The sequence below is a fragment of the Quercus lobata genome, chromosome 8 (genome assembly GCF_001633185.2).
Source record: "Quercus lobata isolate SW786 chromosome 8, ValleyOak3.0 Primary Assembly, whole genome shotgun sequence".
Taxonomy (NCBI): domain Eukaryota; kingdom Viridiplantae; phylum Streptophyta; class Magnoliopsida; order Fagales; family Fagaceae; genus Quercus; species Quercus lobata.
The window spans coordinates 45,472,697-45,495,483 of NC_044911.1; the positions used below are offsets into that span (position 1 = coordinate 45,472,697).

The 22,787-nt window shown below is 36.3% G+C and overlaps 1 protein-coding gene across 2 annotated transcripts; it reads right to left on the minus strand.

The window, feature by feature from the left end:
• Window positions 1-5,161: 5,161 nt before the first annotated feature.
• LOC115955419 (DExH-box ATP-dependent RNA helicase DExH6) lies at window positions 5,162-21,744 on the minus strand. 2 transcript variants are annotated; one of them, XM_031073542.1, is made up of 14 exons: window positions 21,307-21,744; window positions 20,557-20,647; window positions 19,944-20,256; window positions 19,736-19,810; window positions 19,445-19,489; window positions 14,105-14,195; window positions 13,928-13,986; window positions 13,068-13,229; window positions 9,662-9,714; window positions 9,109-9,142; window positions 8,887-8,976; window positions 7,796-8,800; window positions 6,051-7,136; window positions 5,162-5,898 (listed from the first exon to the last, which is right to left on the minus strand). In XM_031073542.1, exons 1-14 carry the CDS (start codon window positions 21,434-21,436, stop codon window positions 5,443-5,445), a joined length of 3,690 nt encoding a protein of 1,229 aa, XP_030929402.1. In that variant the 5' UTR covers window positions 21,437-21,744; the 3' UTR covers window positions 5,162-5,442. The 2 variants fall into 2 exon arrangements, with proteins under 2 accessions (XP_030929402.1, XP_030929403.1); XM_031073543.1 differs by lacking the exons at window positions 19,736-19,810; window positions 19,944-20,256; window positions 20,557-20,647; window positions 21,307-21,744 and having other exon boundaries at window positions 19,416-19,479.
• Window positions 21,745-22,787: the final 1,043 nt, after the last annotated feature.

Below are 22,787 nucleotides of genomic sequence, written 5' to 3' on the forward strand. Positions count from 1 at the left end.
AATAAAAACTTGAGCAATAAAACGATAGATTTATAAGATTACCAACACAAATAACAACAATTTTATAATCTTATTTTATATTAGTTTGATGTATTAATCAAACCTGAGCATAGCACCAAATCAATATAAACTAGTTGATTAGCATGCCAAACCAACACAAATAACTACACGTAGTACATCAAACTAACACAAACAATCAAACCAAATAAGATTGATTTTTTATTCAAAGAAATGGGCAAAAGCGTAAATAACAAAACTATATAATTTACATTTTAAATATATATTAAAAATGGATGAATCAAGTTAGGTGAATTTATGATTTACCCAAATTCAACTCAACTCGCTTAAAAAAAAAAAAATAAATAAAAATAAAATAGCTAAAAACCGACCAGATAAAAGCAGGTTGGTTTTGGCATAGTGTCAAGTTGGCTGCACATTGGCCTAAGACAACAATCACTTTTGGACTCTAATCTTATTAGTTTAACTTGAACTACCACATAAAAAAAAAAAAATAAATAAAAATAAAATAACTTGAACTAAGAGGAACAATAGAAAATCACAAGCTAGACATAAGATGGAGACACGTGGTGGAGTTCCTTTTTTTAGCCCCAAAAAAAAGTTAACTTCACCACGTGTCTCCATCTGAGGCGTACACGTACGTTTTCTTTTCTTTTTTTTTCTATATTACAAATCTTCCACCGCCACCTGCAGCGTGAGAGTCAACGAACTCCACCACCCTGGAAACAAGGTCCCCAACCGGAACATCCGCCGTCGTATCAACCACCAACCTCGGAACATCCCCAAAATCGTACTCCGTACTCCCACCGTACCCTTCCAACAGCCTCTCCATATCACTCCACGTCGCAGGCTTGTGCCAGCTCGCCGCCTCTCCATCGCCGCCGCCGCCTCGCCACTCAACCCTCCTCCTCCACTCACCTTCATCTTTCGGCTTGCACTCCACAACCAACAGGCGGGCCCCAGCTGACGACGCCACGTGGACAAGCCGGTCCAGGTGGGCCCTGCGAGACAGCGGAGAGTCGATGATGACGCTGAGGCCGAGGCGGACCTGCGTGGAGGCTATCCTGAAAACGACGTCGTAGGAGAGGTCGTTGAGGAGCTTGGAAGCGGAAGAGGCTGGTAGAGTGTGTTGAAGAGTTGAAGTGGAATCGCGAACGTCGTCTTTGTCAAGAAGAGGGAGTTTCAGAGCTGTGGCTATGGATTCAGCTAAGGTTGTCTTCCCTGTTCCCGGGTGCCCTTTCATTGCTATTATTATCACTTGCTTCTCTTTTTTTGCCATCTTTCTTTTTTTTTTTTTTTTTTTTCCTGATTTGATTGACAGTTGCCACAATAAAAATTTATAAAGGGGGATGATAAAGATGAGCCTATTAATAAACAATGGATAATGAAGTTGACATATACTTGGTACATCCATATCCAAATGTAATCACACTCTAATAAAATCCACTATTACTTATTTACTTATTCTTTTTATTTTTATTTTTTTAGAAAATTAAAAACACACCTAATACAATAATCAAAATCCAAAACTCATACAAGTGCTTCGTAAATTTAGTACTGTAATGTTGATAAATAGTAATGATAGTAACAAACTAATATTTTGTTACTTTTTGAGACTATGTTTTATTTGTTACAGTCCCTACAGTATAGGTTTTAAAATGAAAATTTTCCTTATTGTATTTATGTTGTAAATTTCAATGGATTGTCCAAATTAGTGTTTGAATTATTAATATATTAATAGGTAAATTAATTTTAAATTAGGGTGTGTGAGTTCTAGTTAATTTAATTGGTAAAGTATTTGTTGATTAGTATCTTGATTTGATAATAAAGAGCACAATCATTAGAAGCATAAACTTCCAAAATTTTATAATTTCACTTTCATATTATAAATGCCCCATAAAATAGAGGGAGCATTTTTGGTCCTAACAAGTTCATTTAGACCAAAATAAATACATTAAGTTTATCAAATAAGTGCTTTTGCTTCTTGAAATTTCAAATTAATGCTATTAGTGCTTGACCATATCTCATGGCATATGAAACAATTTAATTGTTGTGCCTTTCTTCCGGGAATTATGTTAGTGCCACAACTCGGTCACGTGGCGAGTTGTGAGTGGTAGAGGAGTATCCTCACACGAACCCACCATCACCCTTCTACCACTCACAATTTGTCACATGAGTGAGTTGTACCACTTTATGTGGCACTAGCACAACTCTTCTTTCTGACCATATCTCATGGCTCATGGAAGCTTTATACTTTAAGGTTATAGTTATCCCTCAATTTCATTACTTTTGACTAATTACAATATATTGAACTCTTTTATAATCAAGCGATTTCTCTCTTTCTTCACTTTCCACACATTTTGATGGCAGTTCTTCCTCGCCAAATTCATATTTTGTGGACTTATTTACCTTTAATTATTATTGTTGACTTTTTTAAATCTAGTATTTGAAAAATAAAATTTAAGAATCACTTCGATTGACGAGGCATAATATTCTAATAAATAAATAAATGTATATATATGTGGGGGGTTTGAGGACAGCACCACCAGTGGGCCATGCCCGAAGATCATATGGGCCCAATGGGTAGATAGGAAAGTAGATTGTTTTTTGAACTCGAGTTTGGGCTGGAACTCAAGTTTGACAAACTCAAGTTCTAAAAATAGTCTACTTAACTAATTAACTTCAACCGAATGCTATTCACCAAAAAATTTTCTAAAATGTTACTATTCAACAAATTTTTCCTATTTTAGATTATAATAAAATTCTATTAGTATAGTGTAAGGACACGATTTGTAACGAACTGTAAAAGCGTTGGGTTCGCACGTAAAAAGGCACAAACAATATCATTTATAGAGCGTGGGTTTGAAAGGCTAGGCCTTAGTCACCAGGCGGCGGGTTTTTCGTGGTGTTCATACATGGTTTAAAGCGTGTTCACCCTGTGAGTCTTTCTCCTAGAGGCGGGCTGAGAGGCTCTGGTTTTTGGCCATTTTTCTCAGCCCCTCCCTTGGTGCACTAATTTTTACATTATATAGTCCTTCTTGGTTGATCTTAGCCCTCCACTTGTTGGTCAGGCAGGTACTTACTTCTATACCCGTCCCATCAGCTGTCCCCTCTTACTTTCTGTTAGTTGCGATGATCGAAGTTACACCGTCCAAGCGTCTTTTCTCATTAACATGACCAGGACGCTGGCGGGTGCATTTAATGCGGAGGGGACGTATTTTCCTTGATCCAATTTTGCACTGTACCTCCACGTGGGCCCCATTCCACTCACATCCCCTTCAGGGGGCTATTCGGGGATAGCCTTTATCGAGACGTTGCTCTTCCCATTGAAGTCCTGGAGTGCCGAGGATAGGATCGTCCTCAGCTGTTCCCCTTGACACCTCGGCACTTGATCATTCGTCCTCGGCACACGACCTCCTCGGCACGGGCCCTGAGCCCAGATAGATCGTGGGCCGGATCATAAGCTCCCCGGCCCCACATATAGTATTACTATTTTTACAAAGTGTTTAACCTACCACTACCATACTTTAATAACATAAATGTGACATCAGGAATTTTCTATGATATTTCCATAAGACAAATAAACATTAATATGATATTAAAAAATATTTATGCCAACTCAAACTCAATACATTAAAGTAACAAAAAATTATGATTAAATAAACAATCAACTTATTACACCACTTGCCCCTAAAAAAAAAAAAAAACTTATTACACCACTTGATAACTAATTTCTATTTTCCTCTATGGTTTAAATTCTCCATCCCATAATTTTGTATTACATCATTAATTTAACAAAAACCTCTTCGTATTATCGAAATGACAAAATTTATGTATAATACCTTAAGGCCTCGTTTGGGAGGAGGGAATGGAATTGAATGAAATGGAAATAATAATTTTAGAATATTATTCCCTTCTCTTGTTTAAGAGTTTTAATGGAAGAAATGGAAAATTTATTCCTTTATTTGGGAGTTTAAATGGGAGAGAATAGAATGGGTAGAAGGGAACATTTATGCCTCTCTATTCCATTAAAATCTCAAATTTTAATTCCCCTCGAAATTGGGAGGAATAGGAGGGAATGAAATTAAATTTAATAATTTTTTTATTCAAACTCTCAAAATACCCCTATATATTCAACTATTTATTTTAAATAAGGACTTAATAGTAATATTGTCATAAAATGATTCAATTTTATTCCCTCCATGTTATTCTTAAATAAGATTACTTACATTCTGTAGGGTCCGATAATCTGTGGCCCTGACCCATTTATTCATTGGGGCCCAAGGCCCGAGCCGAGGAAGGTTATAGCCAAGGATAGGTGATATAAGTACAAAATAGTCCTGGAACACAGACTCGGCATGTCCCAAGTCCCCCTGGAAGGAAGGACAAAAACGGAACAGAAACAGTCTGGAAAAAAAATCTAAAAATATCTATGTCAATAGGGAAGGACACCCTGGATAGTTTAACGACCAAGGACAAAGGGGAAGCTGCACTTACTGCCATTCAATACTCTGCACTTAACAGAGCCATACCTTTCAGCTTTTACAACCACCCCCAACCACTCTGGGTATGGGCTGATGAAACAAGTATCAGTCTTGAAAAATCGAACCCCACACATGGACGTTGGACAAGGAAGACAGGCTAGTATAAAAGGAAAAATAAGCAATCCGAAGAAAGGAGCTAGGAAAAATGGCCAAAAACCAAAACCTCCGAACCCGCTTCCAGGAGAAATACTCCCAGGGCGACCACGATTTAAACCATGTATGAACACCACGAAAAACCCGCCGCCTGGTGACTAAGACCTAACCTTTCAAACCCACGCTCTATAAATGATATTGTTTGGACCTTTTTACGTGCGAACCCAACACTGTTACGGTTCATTACAAATCGTGTCCTTACAGTTATTATTTTAAAATATTTTAAATATTCTGTATATAACCTTCTCCCATTATATCATTATCCGCTCTGCCCATTACTAGTAAATAATAAAAAGAAATAAATTGAAATAATTATTTTGCTCTTATACGTGTCTTATGGAAATGTTACTATTATTTTAGGAGATTTGACTCGATTCGCGCTTTATATTATTTTTATCATTGTGTAATTACTAGAAGCCACAGATAACTCATCGTAAATGGTAATATACTTAAGAGATTCTGCTATAAATCGAAAGGATGGAACAGAATTTAAAATAAGTTGAGCAAAACATCTGTATTGTATACCTTGCTATCTTGGCATATTTTTAACACTTTTTTTAATGATTTCCGTCACAAGGGAAGGAAGGTGAGAGATTTGGCCTAGAGATGTTTGCTTCATATATATGATGTAAAGTCTCCACCTAATTGAACTACCCCTTATCCCTAACATTTTTCATACAACCATCTCAGTCCCTATCAAACTCACTGTTTTGACTAATTGTCACCATTATCCAGTCCCATTTTCACGCTGCCGCTTAAGGGAGTCTCCCCTAGGACCATGTGACTGCGTAGCCAAGCCATCCCCATTTAATCTGGAGCCCTGTGGTGCAAATTTCATGCCAGCTGAATTAAGTGGCGGCCGAACATTGTGACTTGACAGAGCACCCAAATTTGTTGGTCCCTTTGATGCAGGTACCCTAGTATTGTGATGATGGCAAGGAAACCTCTTGGGTGTGCCTTGAGTCGTAAGTGACCTTAGGAACCCATTTGGATTCTGTACCATCTCTTTCTTCTTCCCTGGGGAATACTTGTCGATCTCAGTAGCATTTACCATTGAAGTCAGTGAATCCACAGATTCTAATGGAAATGACACTCCAGATAGCCCGTCGTAAGATAAAATACGGGCTAGAGCATGCATTGAGGCCGCAAGAACAGGAGGAAGATCAGTCCTTGGATGTGTTACCTAAAAAAAATTAAAAATAAATAAATAAATAAACAAAGGGTAAAACCAATTGATCACAAAAGATTACAGGACTCAAGAAACTCATCTGCATTAGTTAAAGGACAATGTATAATTCACTAACACCCAAAAGTACAAACGATGGAAGTACTTACTTTGAATAAGATTGCTGCTAATAATCGCTCTCTCAAGCAGTAAATTTGAGCAATGTCAAGTGCTGTAGACCCAAAAAAGAGCCACCGATCAACAATGACTGTCACTGAATTATCAGGAGATGACATGATCTTTTCTTCATGTCGTCCAACTGATTTCTTATCAATATCCATTCCATCTTCATCACTTTCATCTCCATCACTGTCATCATCCTCATCTTCCTCATCTTCATCGTCATTATTTGCTGGAGCAACAGCAATCTCTGTTGCAAGCAATAATAATGGGAGTGGCCCAACCACAGTACTGTTCCTTATGATCATACCTCCATCTCCCCGAGTTACCTCATCATACATAATCAAAGGGCAATGATTGGTTTTGCTGAATGACAACTTAAAATTAGTGGAATGGGGGTGCAAACGAACTTTATCACCACCTGAAGTCTCTACAAATCGTTTTGCATTTTTATGAGGTGGACGCAATCTTCCCACCATAGGATACAAACCAGCCACAAGGACTGCATGGAGTACACCTGGGTCACGCGCATTCAAGCTACAACGGGAAACATCATCAGGAATAAGCCCATTCCGAATTAGTTCATTTTGGAGCTGCTTACGCATACCAGACAACATACTCATAGTGCTTTTAGAGATAAAGTATTCAGAACAGAACCGTTCCTCTTGGCCCCTTTGCTTTGCATTATTCCAGCACTCAAATGCTGCTATTACTGCTAGCTGATCACTAGTCCCACCATACAATGATGCAAGCTCAGATTTAGCAGCATCAGCTCTCTTCTTATCTATCAGTAACATGGGAAGAGTAAATGGATCTCTATAGTCAGAGGCACATGCCAGAGTCAATGCTGGGTCAAGGCAGTTCATCATTATAGCAAAGAAAAGCATCTTGCTCGTCAATGGATGCACAGGTAGAGAACCAAGCTTTTCCCCAAGTTCAGTAAGCTTTTCACCAACTGACAAAGCCCCAATATCTTGAAGAACTAAAATTGCATTTCGTACGGCCTCGAAAACTGGAGGATCTAATGTCTTGTTCAAGAAATCTTCTATCTTGCAATTTGGATCGAGTAGTTTCACCTGTATATGACAAACAAAATTAACAAAATAAAACATCACAGATATTACACTAATCAAAACTAGCACTGCTTCATTTCCGAAAGTTCAACCTTTGAGAAAGCAGAGGAAAAGGCATTTCTTATATTCACCAATAGAAATTCACCATCTTCCATCAAAGAAAGAGAAATTTATAACCACAGGGGAAACTCATCCTCTAATAAAAGTTCCTAGTATCTGAGGCACCAGCCTGCTTATAACAATATTATCTCAAACAGTTCAAGTATGGGAATCAGATACAATGCTTTGCCTGGTACATAGATATATTGGGCCTAGACCTAGGTCACTACCCAGGTCATAATTCACCTTGCAATACTAACTGGGTAACTGTAGCATGTCAGTGGTATGTGTATGTATCTTAAAATGATAATTATACCGAGAATGGATGAACATTGATGAGTAGAACAGCAGGGAAACAAACCTCAAATGGTGTGTGTAGTTTTTCCTAATTGGTTTTAATTCGAAAACTGCTTCTCTGCACTGATATGATAAAACATACATAGGAATGCACTACAAATGAGGTTTACACAATCTGGATCACAGTTACAAGGATTATCACACAACTATCAACCATAACAACTATGGCCCATAAACAGGAAGTCATTAGAAGGAGAATAGAGTACCTGCAGACATAGTTCCTCAATTGGGATTCTCTTAATTTCAGGAAGTTGAAATTCTGGCAAAGAATCTGCTCGGAGCTTTGAATAGAGATGATAACAAATTCCAGGCTGACAGCGGCCCGCACGTCCTTCTCTTTGCTTTGCACTTGCTTTTGAGACCCAAGAAGATTGAAGGGTTGATACATTATTATAAGGATCATAACTTTTCTCCTTCATACGACCACTGTCTATAACATACACAACATCATCAATGGTAATGGCAGTTTCAGCAATATTGGTTGCAAGAACAATTTTCCGGCAACCAGGAGGTGGACGTTTAAAAACTTTCTTTTGCTCCACAGAAGGAATCATAGAATGGAGACATAATACCATAAACTTGGAAGTATCTTTGAAAAATGCAGATGCATTCAGTTTCTCCCGGGTTTTATTTATATCCTCCCATCCTGGAAGGAAAACAAGGATTGCTCCTTCTTGTGAATCAGTACATATTCTCCGTATCAACTGCTCTATAAGAACAACATCAATAAGTTCAGGATTCATTTTGCCTAGATACTTATCAAGTATTTGTTGTTCTTCGATGGAGTTGGAAATGGAACTTTCCATGTGTTTTTTAATTATTACAGTGGCTTCCTGTTGGTTTTCTCGTTCAGCCAACTCCAATGCAGTAGATCCATCCTTGGCCTGTAAATGACAATCTGCCCCGAAAGATAGGAGCATGCAAACATCAGCCACTCTACCCTTTCCAGCAAATACCATCAATGGTGATAGCCCAGTCAAAGAATGCTGGTAATTGAACACCTTTTGGGTACCCTCAGAAGAAACCAGCTCCAAGAGTGGATCAAACTCATCACTTGACCAAGCCAGATTCAGGGCTTCATCTAAAGCAAGCTTTTCTTCCTCTGTCAACTCTGGGTCCTCACTAGGGACAACGGCTAAAGTATTATCAGGATTATTATTTTCCACTGATTTCAGGAGCAAAAGTACATCCTCCAAATAAAAAATGTTAACCTGCAAAAGGGGAGGAAAATGCTAAGTATTACAACTAAAATCAACACAAGATACATTGAAAACTAACAATCTCAGAGAGTCTTTACAGGATAAGTGAACCCAGGGACACGGATGATTGGGCAGCCACCAAAATATTGCGAAAATCGTTCAGCATCAATAGTAGCACTCATAAGTATCTGTTGGTTTTCATACCATAAGACAATCCCTCATAAAATCAGAGGTCCCAAACAGGAAAGATTTTAAAATGTAAAATAAGATAGGAAGCAACCATATAACATTCAATGGAAAGAAATACAATTAGAACTAACCAAACGCAGATGAGGACAGGAAGGAAGAAAGTCTCTGCAAAAAAAAAAAAATAGTTACCAGAGAAATAAATTAAAAACCAAAAGAAAATTACCATCTAATAAATATGAAAACAAAGCTGAAACCTATGCCTACCAACTGTATTTTTTGTCCATTATGTATTCAGTTTGAAAAGAATAAAAATCTCCCATACCACACCCAAAAAATAAAAATCCTAGATGAATGCAATGATGCAGCAAGCTTCTCAATGGCACTTCCAACCCCACAGGATTAGAGTGATGGGTTCAAATCCCATGGGACACATGAGTCACATACCAATCAAAGAAGAATAAAATTGAAAAAAGAAAATAAATGCAAAAACACAGAACTACTTCTACTCATTGGATAATTGACTCAGTATCAGATATTGACGTCTTAATGCCACATTTCATGAAACAACCTTTTCACATTTTAAAAGTTAACTCACCAAAAAAACACATTTTAAAATTTTCAATTCATGTTACAAGCCACACATCCATGTTTACTTGTAGCGAGTTTCTCCTAATTATGGAGTACCTGAGAATTGCCAACATAAAATCAGAGTAGCGATCCCTTTCATGAATTTCATCCTGCAACGTAAAATCAAGGTCATGGAAAACATTACATAACCATTCGAATTCAAATATGTTAAGAGAATTAGGCATTAGTGGGGAGCAATCTTGTATTTTACACTTTAATTAATGATAGATATATATACACAAAGCCACCACTCTCCAGTGATAGTCTATTATTCTCCCATCTCTCTCTCTTCCAATTACCACTTACAAGCATCCTAGGGAACATAAATATAAGAAAACTTGAAAGCCATCAATAAAAAAACCCTTGAGGATTACATTTCTAGCATATTGCCCACAACTAATACATTAAGCTAGCTTCGAAATATCCAAAAATATTAAATAAATGATCATTGTTGGGTTCTTGGGTCTATGAGAGTTGAAACTTAACATCTTGGAGGGTCTCTTTGTGAGCATCTGATATAAGATATTGGAACATCACCTTAGAATAAAAGCTTGAACCAATGGATTAATTTCCTACAATATAAATAAATTATATATATACGGGTACGGATACAGGTATGGATACAATATGAGTACGGGTACAAGGATACAGCATTTCTTGAAAAATCTAGGGTACACGTACAGATACGTGTATTAATTACTTATTAATATATATTTTTTTAATTGTTAAGCATATATCAATTTAAGAGCAATAATAGATAATAAAGTGAATCCATGGCCACTTAAATGATATTTAGAATACAACGGTATCCAAGCCGTATCACGGGCATATCCTGGACGTATTGGCACTTTAAAAATAAATAAAAAATTGGGTATGTATATTAGAGGTATCCGGTGTGATACCGGTGTGATACGTATCGAATACGGGTACATGAGCAAAATTAGAGTATCAGTGCATCCTAGATATATGAATATATTGGTAAGTAAATAATGCTTCAATGAATAAAAATAAGGAACCAAAGCACACAGGCAGTGTGCTAACTACTTAGGAACCAGCAGTGCAGCAAAGCTACAGTCCATGAAAATTACAACTATCAAGCAAACCAGCCAAAGAATTAGAAGTAAAAACACCAAAAGCATTTGTCCACTCGAACAAGGTCTAGAAGAGAGACAGCTTCAAGTCATGAATTGATCACTCACTTCAAAAGTATGAGCATTCCTTTCCCACCAACTACCCCACATGAGACAATGAGGGATCATGGCCCAAATCAATTAACTACTCACTTTCGTCAATACTACCCAATGTGAGACTTGAACAGTTAATCAATTACACCACCTTGACTTGAAAATTTCAACAAATCTCTCCTTTCTCATGTGAGTCTCTACAACACCACATTAGCTACTCTTTTAGCTAGCCTCCTCCAAAATAGAAGCCTTTTCTAAGCAATCTAGGTGTCACATGTCACCATCAAGTCACATGTCACATTTCACTTCCGGTGTTCCTTTTTATCAATATATCTTATTACTTATCAAAAAAATAAAGATTTCGTCACTCTTGTCATCATTGTACACAAAAAGGTAAGAAGAAAGCAGTGTCAAACATCATCAACTTAACAATTCCAATGCCATATCAAAAGTCTTTGCAGTCTCATTGATCATATCTACATATTTTTCCCCCAGTAACAATTCAGTGTCTAAAAAACCACAACTATTTGAAGCTACCCCAAGTTTCTCTCTGAAAGAAAGTTCTCTTTACACAGCATTTCATCCATCTTACAGTTATTGATTTCTTCTTTTTTTATCAGTATGTTACACATATTCAGTGGGTTTTGAATCCATGGACCCATCCTCAGTCCATTCTTGCAGGAGGAGGAAGTAGGACGATTATTAGCTGATAGCAAATGTTACTCTCCATCATATGATACAACTTGGCCAAGATTCTAATAGTCTAAGAGACTTCAAGTACACCTAGCTTGGTAAGAACCTTTCACAAATGAAATGGAAAGGAAACAGTGACCAGCCAATAAAAAAGTAAATAAATAAAGAAGACAACTTGCCCAGTCTAGATGTTAATTTTACCAAGACAAAGCCAAACACTCCCAACAAACATGCTAACCCAGATAAGAACCCTTCATTAACTAAGCATGATGCAGCATATGAAATTTTGTTGATATTAATAAAGGAGAAATGCAAAATAAAGAGGTTGATTGTAATTTGTCCCTGATGTATACTTCCTGTATACTTAGGTGACACTTTTTTTCATATCAATATATTTTTCATTACTTATTGAAAAAAAAAAAAAAAAACCGGAGAAATGCAAAATAAGGAAGTAGGTAGAACTCAATGAACCATTCACTTGAGGAGAGAAACTGGAAACATATATTCATACTAAACTGCATGAGCTTCACTTGAAAAATATCTTGTAACTGCATAACATTTATTGCTTTTGGTCTTTCAAAATACCTTGGAACTTCACAACATTTATTATTTTGGTCTTCCTCAAGGATTCTAGTAAAGAGCAATTTCCCCAAAACAAAACACTTTTTGGCAATACCATATGGACATCATCAAAGCAATATGGCTTGTAATATGGTCCAGTCGTGCCTTATATGGACAATATGGTATGAAAGAAATATGTGGCCTTTCACGAATGTGGTATGTGGAGCATTCTCAAAACAGGCTGAAGAGTTTCTTTTTGAGATCATTGCCTGTTGTGTGCGTCATTGCTGCATCTTTATCAGATTTTTTGGATTCTTAATCTTTCCCCTTGTAGTTATATGGAGACCTTTTAGCACACTGCATCTGTTTATTCGGGGTACAATGAGTTATGCTGCACAGTCTTTGAGGTGTTGGCATGCTAGAAGGGGAGGTTTACTAGACAGAGTATTCCTACTGTCTAGAATGCAGTACCCTTATACCTTACATGGACTGTTTGGAGGGAGCGGAGTCAGAGTGTTTGAAGGCTCCTAAAGGACTAGAATGAAGTTGAAGATGATCCTTTACGCACTTCAAAGCACAATCCTTTATGTGCTTTGAAGACGATCTTTTACAGGTTGTTCTACTATGATATTTCCTCAATCTTTGGTAAAACAACCCCTTTTAACTTAATAGTTCTTCTTTTTTTTGATAGGTAATAAGAATAATATTAATCAAGATGAAAAAATGAAGAAAGCAAATACAAAGTGTTCATGATGGTGAACATAAGAAAAAGCAACAAACAACAAGAAGGAAAAAAACTTAAGGTGCAACACTCAAGATGCACTTCTCCACTTCATCCATTTTGCTCTTATCCTAAAATTCACATCCTCTTCAACCTCTCCATCCTTATGAATTATTAAATCAAGATTTAAAATCCCTTCATCTTTATTTCTACTTTTACAAACTTACGCTGCATGTATTCTATTTGAGAGAAACTACCTTTTTTATTTTTTGAGAGAAACTACTAGTTAACCAAGGATACATACCACGATAATGTGAGTAATGCCAGAAATCTCTCGCTTTGCAGGTTTCGCTCCGCCTTCTGTTTTCAACCTACCAGCCCCTTCAGAAATTAGCACCCTCAATAAAATCCCATTTGTGCAGAACACAATTGATGAGTTCCTCCCACCTTTGCTTTCCAATCGTATCTAGCATGGAGACAAAGATGCAGTTAGTAACCGTTAATAGCTCAATGTATAAAGATAAAACAAATAAACAAAGTATATGAGAAATCAAACTAAATAATGCTGGTCACAGATGTAAGAGGTGGAAAAAATAGCAATAAAGTAAAAAATTTCAGATATTTGTTGTGCAAACCCAGGATAGGTAATTTGTACTAACATAAAGTACATTTACGCTTCCATGTAAACATTCCATTGCTACTGCTTAAGTAAGCTACGTACCAAATTACATATGGAAAAATCAAGATATCATATTTTGATATTTATTCCTAAGAAGAATCCGCAGCAGCAGAATCCCAACCTAATTATTTTGTTTTGAATGTCTTTGAATGGACCATCAAATTTGTGTAATTTCAAGGATTCATTCTACTCTTAATCTTGCAAGGGAACTTATGGGTATCTAGCTGGTGTACTCTATTTGTCCCCTTTCTACTCTTTGTAAATTTCTTATTAATACAATTGATCTTACGTGACCCAAAAACCTAAAAATAAGTAATAAAGTTCCTTCACTGGTATGAATAGCATGCGGTTTAGAAAAGAAAACTATATTTTTAAAAATGTTCATTATGCAAATTTCCGCAAAATTGTTTTCAAAATGGTTGTATTGAAGTGTATACAGAAGATAGAGGGCATCCCAGTACATTAAGAGAAGTTGTGAACATTACCTTGTATCCAACATCATCACCAATATTCCCTCCTCTTTCATAACAGATTCTCTCAGCAACTAAATACAAAAATTACCCAGAGTTTCAAAATCACGTTCACCTTAAGCTGAGAAATTAAAAATTATATAATAACTAAGGGAACTAAGCACTTTGGAGGCCATAGCAAAGAGTGCACACCTGATGTCGCTGAGATACGTCGAGGTTGAGTACACACAATTTTACAGGCCTCACCCTTACCCCACATATTATCTAGAAGATATTGAGGGACCTGAATCATGTTTGATGAGAATATTAGTAAAAGTAACACCAAGAAAATGCTTGAAAATTTAAATATGTTTGTATTTTAATATACAAAGTAATATATATATATATATATATTTGCAGTGAAAAGCCAGCATCATGAACTTTTACAATTTTGTTGAATGTGTGCTCAGTAACAGAAAATCATAAAGCAGATCAGGTTTTGTAAGGTTCTTTTTCTTTCCCCCTTGATAGAACAAAAGGGCAAAAAAAAGGGGGGACAACCGTAATACATGAAAGGTATACAAGAGAAACACCTAGAAACAAAATCAAGCATCTAAAATTTAAGAAATCAATAAAACTCCAACAAATTTGAAAAAGAATGATAATTTATCTCTTCTTTATATAATATATGCCTGCTAAACATTAACCTCTGTTGTCCACTACTCAACTAAAGATCTATTAAAAAAAACTTAGGCTATAGGTCAGTGATGGTAGGCTAAGATCATGCTACCTGTTAGGCTTGGATTTTTTTTTTTTTTTTTTTTGGATAGGTAAGACAATTTTATTAACAAAAAACTACTTCAGAAAAGAAGAACGAAGCAGCCAAAAAACATATGTACAGAAAAAAATACATACAAAAACAACAACAAAGGGAATTATGTACTACAAGATAGAGAGTCTAAAAATGACAGAATGGAATCATCCCTAGAATTGAATCCCCAAGCACGAGAAAAACAAACAAAAACCCTACAAACAATGCTAACAGCTGGTCCCCTTTTAGGCTTGGATTTTGAAACTTAAAAAAAAACCAATGTGAGATAATTACAACATAATTTACATACATAAAACTATATGAATCAAATCCTGGTAACATGTCCTCTTGTTTGGAATATCAAATCACTTTGAACAAGTATAAATATATGTACACTTTACAAGCAAAAAAAGGTGAGTACATTTTGTATCTCCAGGCTATTAAAAAATGCACTTCTAACACCCATATACCCTCCAAATTGCACTTCTCCATTTTAACCAATTTGCTCTAATTTCATGCGTCATGTTCTCATAAATCTCAACTTCCTTTTCTTTTTTTTCTTTTTTTTTTTTATAAATAGTGTACTTTATTGAAAAGGAAAAACACTGTATATAGGGAGTATACCAGAGACCAAAAAAGAGATAGTAAGTACGCTAATTCTTGGACATGAATTTTCACATTATACACATTCTTTTCCCAATCTTATTAAAATGAATTTTCACATCAAAACAATGGTGTAAATAACCGTCTCCCCAGCCTTTTGCACATACAGCACCAATCTAACACAATAATATTCCTTTCTTCTCATTACGATACTGCATATACCTATTTTAAACTAAAATCAAAGCTCATTTCCATAGTTACACTACCATTAACCTTTACTTTTGATTTTGTTTACTAAAAAAAATATTATTCACAAGCAACACAAAGACAAACATGATGAGGTATGGTATCTTGAAACAAGCAATGTAGATGCCACATCATGATATCTATATTCATATGCAGACTCTTTAACAAGGAAAAAAAAACTATATTAGGGATATTTTGGAAGACTAACAATTTTGGATCGCTTGGTTTCAAAGTTTGTCTTGTTTGGTTGACTTATGAGTCTAGTTTATTCATCTTTTTTTTGCCTAGTGGGGGTATGAGTCTTATTTAGTTATTAAAAGTCTTTCCTTTTCTAAGTAAGAGTTTTTAACTTTTCCATATTAAGTCGGGACTTTAACTACTATATAAGCAAGACTTGTAATGGTGCAAAGTTCTTCTAGGTAAAACTCCTAGAACGCATTGGTTAGACACCCAACGTACCTTTTTTCTTTTGGATATGTAATAAAATTTCATTGAAACAAAAAAAAAGGGGGGTTTTACCAACACAGGATGCATACAAGAATAAAACCTACAATACTTTTTTTTTTTTATAAGTAAGAAGAAAATATTATTAAAAACGGAAAAGCAATAAAATACAAAGGGTTCACGGTAGTGAACAAAAAGACACAAACAGCCACTAAGAAAAACTACGAAAAGCTAATAGACGAAAGGAATTCCATAAGGGTAAAACAATCCGAAAAACCCCAACACCGAGACCAATCAAAGAGGGTCCGTTGGCACAAATCTACTAACTGAACCACAGTTTTCCCCTTATTCTCAAAAGAACGCCAATTTCGTTCAGTCCAAATATTCCACATTAAACAGCCTGGAACTAGATTCCAAATATCGGAGCTATGCTTCCCAAGCCAATGGTACCAACAAAATAATAAGTCCGCTACTGAACCTGGCATGACCCACTCGATCCCAAACAACCGAAGCATATGAGTCCACAAAGAATGAGCTATCGGACAAAAAAGTAACAGGTGATCCACAGATTCCTCATTACAACAGCACATACAACAACGATTAACTTCTAATATTTAACTTATCTAAAAATTCATGAAAACTCAATGGCTGAGGTCATAGCCTAATTATGCTCACTCAAAGAGAATCCTTAGGAATAGATGCTTTGAATTCTCTACTGTTGTATCCGTTTCCTCAAACATACATCCATTCCTCTCTCTTCCAATACACCACATCAAACATTGAGGAATAACTTTCCAACTTTAAAATCCTTCACACCTTCCCTAATGTCTTTTCCAATACACCAACAATTCAATCACTGTTCGTGGCATCACCCAATTAATTCTAACCAAACAGAAGACCATACTTTATACTCCATAGTTCCTGTGCTATTGGGAAATGTAGCAACAAATGATCTATCAATTCCCCCAAGGTTTCCTAATTGGATTTTTTTTTAAAAATAATTGGGATAGGTTCTTCCCATTCTAAATATGGGAATAGAAAGTAGTTTACGGGTTCAAATAAGACTGGTAATGACCAAGTTTTGAACAACTGGAAATAAGAGGCAAGTTACTGGATTCTCTTCACAGCATGCATCTTGGAGTTTGGAGGGCTGGGGTTAGGGCTTAATGGTGGATTACGGTTGGTAAAAGCTAGGAGATTTAGGGCTCCTAAGAAGATAAAGGAAGAGGTATAATTTGGAGAAACAAAGCAGAAAATTTTAGGTTTGGGCTGCTGTTTCATGGCTGTGAACAATAACCCAGGAATAGGATATGGACTTCTAAGGAAATTGGGAGGTTTGTTGACATGAAAAATGGGTGATTTGGGGTTTCTATTTAAAGGATCTTACGGTTTAAAGGGAAATAAAGTTGCTGTAAATTGAAGAGAAGATAATCCATGCATCATACCTAGTTTTCCTACAAATAAAACCTTGGTGGACTGTAGCATGCAAATCTCAAAAGCAAAAATCCTGCAAAATTTTCATAAAATTGGCCTTTATTGAATAGATCAATATAAATTGCCAACTAAACCTAATCCTAGCAGAACTTGTGTGGCAAGCTACACCACACTCTGTTATGTAGACCATATGGGGAGAGAGCAATCACCAGACTTCTGAGAACGAAGAGCAATCTATGCAAGATATAAAGAATGGTTTTTTGGTTTTTTGAATATTGTACTTCAATTGGATGGGGTGTCTTGTAGTTTCTATCGTTGATTTTTTTGGACCTCATAGTGTCCATTTGTAATTCTTTAAGTACACTCGAATTTGAGCAATCTTTCATTCTAATAAATTATTCTCTAATTAAAAAAAAAAAAAATAGCCTACAAACATATGAAAATCCATAATACCACCCATGGGCTACAGAGCTGAAGCTAGAGGATGCTGGTGCACTAGAATTGTAAGAGGTACTCATGGGCGTGGGATGTGGAAGAGCATTAGAGAAGGAGCAAAGAAGTTCTTTGGACAGATTGTGTATAATGTAGGGGAGGGTAACTGTATTAGTTTCTGGCATGATCCTGGGAGTGGGCATACTCCTCTAAAGGAGCTTTTTCCTCTTTTGTTTGCTTGTTCTCTGTCTAAAGAAGCCTGGATTTCTGACCTGATTGTATCCACTTCAGAAGGGGGAAGTAGGAGCTGGAATTTACAATTTCCTTGAGCTTCTCAGGATTGGGAGCTGGATACTGTATGTTCTTTTATTGAGTTTCTTTATTCCTCTATGCCAAGGGGTGAGGGGGTTGATAATTTGACTTGGAAGTTGACTAAGACTGAGGTGTTTGATGTGCACTCTTACTATAAGTTGTTGTCTGGTCCCCTCACCGATGTATTTCCTTGGGAGTGTATTTCGTGTGCAAAGGTGCCTAAAAAGGTGTCCTTTTTATGGACAACAGCTAGAGATAGCATACTCACCATTGATAATCTAGTAAAGAGAGGTCATTCCTTGGATAATAGGTATTGTTTATGTTGTTGTGATGGGGAATCTATGAATCATCTTCTATTTTACTGCAAGTTTTCTCATGCATTATAGAGTGCAGTTTTTGAGGTATTCAGGATTCAGTGGGTAATGCTGAAGATAGTTAGCTCTCTCCTTGTAGCTTGGAGAAATTGGTATGGAAAGAACTGTATGGAATATGGTCCTAACATGTTTAATGTGTTTGGTTTGGAAGGAATGTAATACATGCATCTTTCAAGACGATGAGAGACCCTTAGACTTCTTAAAAGCTCTTCTCTTTAGTACTTTGTTTCAGTGGGCATGTGTTTGGGGTTTTACGAATTGTATTTCAATTTCTAAATTCTTAAACTCTATTAGCTTAAGTTTTTGATCTTCTTGTGTATTTTTTTTCTTCATCAAAATGTTCACCATCGTGAACATGATGTTCAGCATTGTGAACATGATGTTCAACATTTTTGAATAAAAGTTTTGTTACCTGTAAAAAAAATACTCTATAAATTAGAATAAAACTAAACCAGAAAAATTTCTGAAGCAGAGAAACAAAAATTACTCAGCAGTAGCTAATTTAGCCTACAGATCAAAACTAGACAAGATTCTTGAAGAATTTCAATTCTTAATTTTGCTCTTTTGTGACTTTGTTGCTGCCTAACTCATTATAGGATTTTCTTCTTCAGTAAAGCTACTTCGGTATTCCAAAGTGATTAAAAGGTGCACCCTCTTAAATTTTGCCAACTGTTGGATTGTAATCTTCTTTTTATTCATAAAATAAAAGACAAAAATGAGCATTCAAGTACAACGATCAAATGCTTCACACATCATGTGTAATTATATAAGTACAAAACTCAAAGGTGCATTGGGTAATTACAAAAACCATATAATCAAAAAGGACTAAATTAAAGGCTAAGTTTCAAACAAGTTGTGTTAATTATACCACAAAGAAGATAAAGAAGAATTTGTAACCTGCGTGGTCTTTCCACACCCAGTCTCACCAGATATGAGAACTACCTGCTTTCAGAAAAGTGACAATCAGTAAGTATTCAGTCATCAGTCTGAAGACTAATAATCCGAACCACAGCTCAATATAGTAGGATAAACACAATTTCTAGTAACCACCTCCTTACCCAAATAGATTGGGATGAGGATATATCTAACTCATATGAGAAATATCAGCAATAAAGTCATGCACAATGCAATCTGCAAGCCAGTTACCAAGCAGATAAATTTTTAAGAGAGGTAAATTATTAAAATAACCTGGTGAGATTCAATTGTTGATGTAATGACATCCCTAAAGGATGCAATTGGAAGCTTAGACCTGCCTTCAGTTACCTGCATACACAAAATCCAAGAAACCTTTCACTGTGAGACTCCCCATTACAAGAATTATATCCATAAAATTACAGAGAGCATCTAACCAACAATATTCATAAAATTTCAACTGAGTTCATAATGTCAGAAACACCTGTTTCAAATTTGCAGCCCTCTCAATTTTGGAAGCAAGTGACTCCACTTTCTTCGCAATTTCTGCCTTGCTCATTGAAGGCTTGAGGAAAATATCAACTTTACTCCGTCGCATTTTATCAACTCTTTCAGTTTTCTTCCCAACCTTTTCCTTGTCCACCTCTTCATCATCAGGTGGGTATTGAGTAAACAAATCATGTAAAACCACTTTCGCCCCTTCCGAAAATGTCAAATGAGTTAGACTGCTGGGCCCTTTCCTGGTGGCAACCTGCTTTTTAGGTTTGAAAACAGATACACGACGCTGGCCCCCATGCCTACACAAAGTTCAGGTTCAAAAGAAAGCATATCAAAACAAAAGAACTCAAGCTAAATCCAAATATAGGAAGAATGCATTCTTTATAAGAAATACAAAGCTACCAAAGAGCCTTGTAGCTCAAGTAGCACCTCCTAATGTTTCCAATGGAGAGTTCAAGGTTCAAATCCCTCCTCCCCCACATTGTAACTATTGAAAAAAAGTGCAAAGCTGGATATCCAGCGGCAGGTAAGATTCTTTTAATTTTGAATGTTGCATTCATCATGGTAAAATAAAGTATAAACAGATTTAAGAGCCTTACCCTTTACTCTTGGACGTCATACCCATTTTCCTGCATAATTCATGCACCGCCGCACGTTCATCGCTCGACAGGTTATCTTCAAACTTGTAAACTGCATGCAACATCCAAAAGTCCACAAAATAATATAAATATACCTGGTAAAAATTTTCCTAATATAAGAGATAAAATGATCACAAATTTGCAATAGGATCAACAGCAGATGCAAGAAGTATAAATGAATTTCTAAATAACAATGCCTAGAAGAAAACAACATTCTCAATTCTTTTCTTTTTCTCTAGCATGTATATTCCAGTCATATCCATTCACTGAGATAGACTACTAGTCTTCATATTCAGTTCGGAGGGGATAGAAGTTTTTGAGTTTTTCATACCTTCTTTTTTCTTTAAATTTCAGAACAAAAGGCCAAATTAAAAACACCCATTTCTAAGAATTTCACATAGCTTTATGAAGTAACAAAAACATCTTGAAGAAAAACACCATAATAACCAACCAAAACCCACACCCACCATCAAATATACTCAACCCAGAACCAACCAATACCCACACAATATTTATTTGGCAAAAGTAAACTGCCAAAACGGTCTTTATTGATGAGCATTTAGAATATCTTTATGAACAGACATAAACACTTTAATAAGAAACATCAAAAGCCCAGACCCAACATCAAACTGAGAACCCAAATACATACAAAAGCAAAAGCAATACCCACATAACAGTGACCGAAATTATATTGAAAAGAAATTTGAGTACCTTCCGCCTTGGATTCAAAGAACTTCTGAAGTTGTTGGGTAATGTGAATCGTTGTGGATTCAGCAATGTTAAGCTTTGAAACATCCACGTTATCGCGTTTCCACAGTTTCTTCTTCTTGTTCCTGGCCATCTTAACAAAGCTAAAAACCTATTTTCTGGTGACCTTTTTGGGTGGCCAAAACAGTAGACCCCCAGTCCCCAGAGAAAGAAGAGAATGCAAGAAGAGAAGAGAAGAGAAGAGAAGGCAAGAGTTGATGATAGAGACACGACTCTTTGGGTTTTGTTTTCAGAGGCTTCTTTTCTTTTCTACTACTACTTCATATTCTTTTTCCCTTTTTTCTTTTGTTTTGGTTTTTTGGGGGTTTACTTCTTCTGCTTCGTATACGTGTCGGCTCTTTTTGCCCTAAGTATATGCTTTTGATACTTTGCTCATTATATTGGCAACGGCTCTGCTGCTCGGTATTTGGTGATTCGGTCTCCTCCACCCTTTTATATTTAGATTTTTAAATTTTACCAAAAAAAAATAACGTTTATTTCACACTCAATTATTGTTGCACACAACATTTATAAAAAAATAAAAAATAAAGGGTAAATTGCAAAGTACACCCCTAACGTTTGGGGGTGATTGGATTTTACACCCCAACGTTTCGAAACTTTGATTTTACACCCCAATGTTTAGTCCCGTTAGCAAATCACCCCCCAGTTAGTTTCTGGTGTTAACTGCCATGTCATCTTGCTGACATGTTTTTTTTTTTTGCCAAATAAGCTCAAAACGGCACAGCAGCAAGGAAATGAAGTGGTGACCTGGCAATTGCTAAACGGCGCCGTTTTGCCAAAATACAAAACAAACAAATTTCTCACGGCACTGTTACTCTGTTATGAACTGAAAATCCTAAAACTAAACCCACGAACCCAGCCCTCCCTTAGCTCCCTAACCACACGCTAGCCAAAGTTTATCTCTCTGCTTTTGACATCATTCTTGATGTCTTTGATCATATCTGCTCCTCAGGTCTATCCTTTCCCTGCATAATGATGACATTCCTCCAATGCCATCGATGGTACATTGATAGTTCTTAAAATGTTGCCTTTTAATGGTTGACAGACCAATCAAGCAAAGAATGAAACAAAGAGCCATAAGACATCCCTATATTCTTTTAATGAATGAGCATTGAGAGAATAAATAGTCTCTATCCTATGTGTAAGCCCTGCATATACAGGGCTGTCCCTACTATATGGGACAGTTAAGCAATTACCTTAGGCCCTAAGTGAGAAAGGGCCAAATAATTGCACAGCAATAAAGATCCAAGTAGAAGGCTAAGGGAGGGCTGGGTTCGTGGGTTTAGTTTTAGGATTTTCAGTTCATAACAGAGTAACAGTGCCGTGAGAAATTTGTTTGTTTTGTATTTGGGCAAAACGGCGCCGTTTAGCAATTGCCAGGTCACCACTTCATTTCCTTGCTGCTGTGCCGTTTTGAACTTATT

Excerpts from the sequence above, each read along its gene's own strand:
- LOC115955419 (XM_031073542.1), bottom strand. The coding sequence starts at position 21,436 with ATGGCCAGGAACAAGAAGAAGAAACTGTGGAAACGCGATAACGTGGAT. Across the intron at positions 20,648-21,306 it reads CTTTGAATCCAAGGCGGAAG|TTTACAAGTTTGAAGATAAC; the intron begins GTACTCAAATTT and ends TGTTGCATGCAG. Across the intron at positions 20,257-20,556 it reads ATGACGTCCAAGAGTAAAGG|GCATGGGGGCCAGCGTCGTG; the intron begins GTAAGGCTCTTA and ends AACTTTGTGTAG.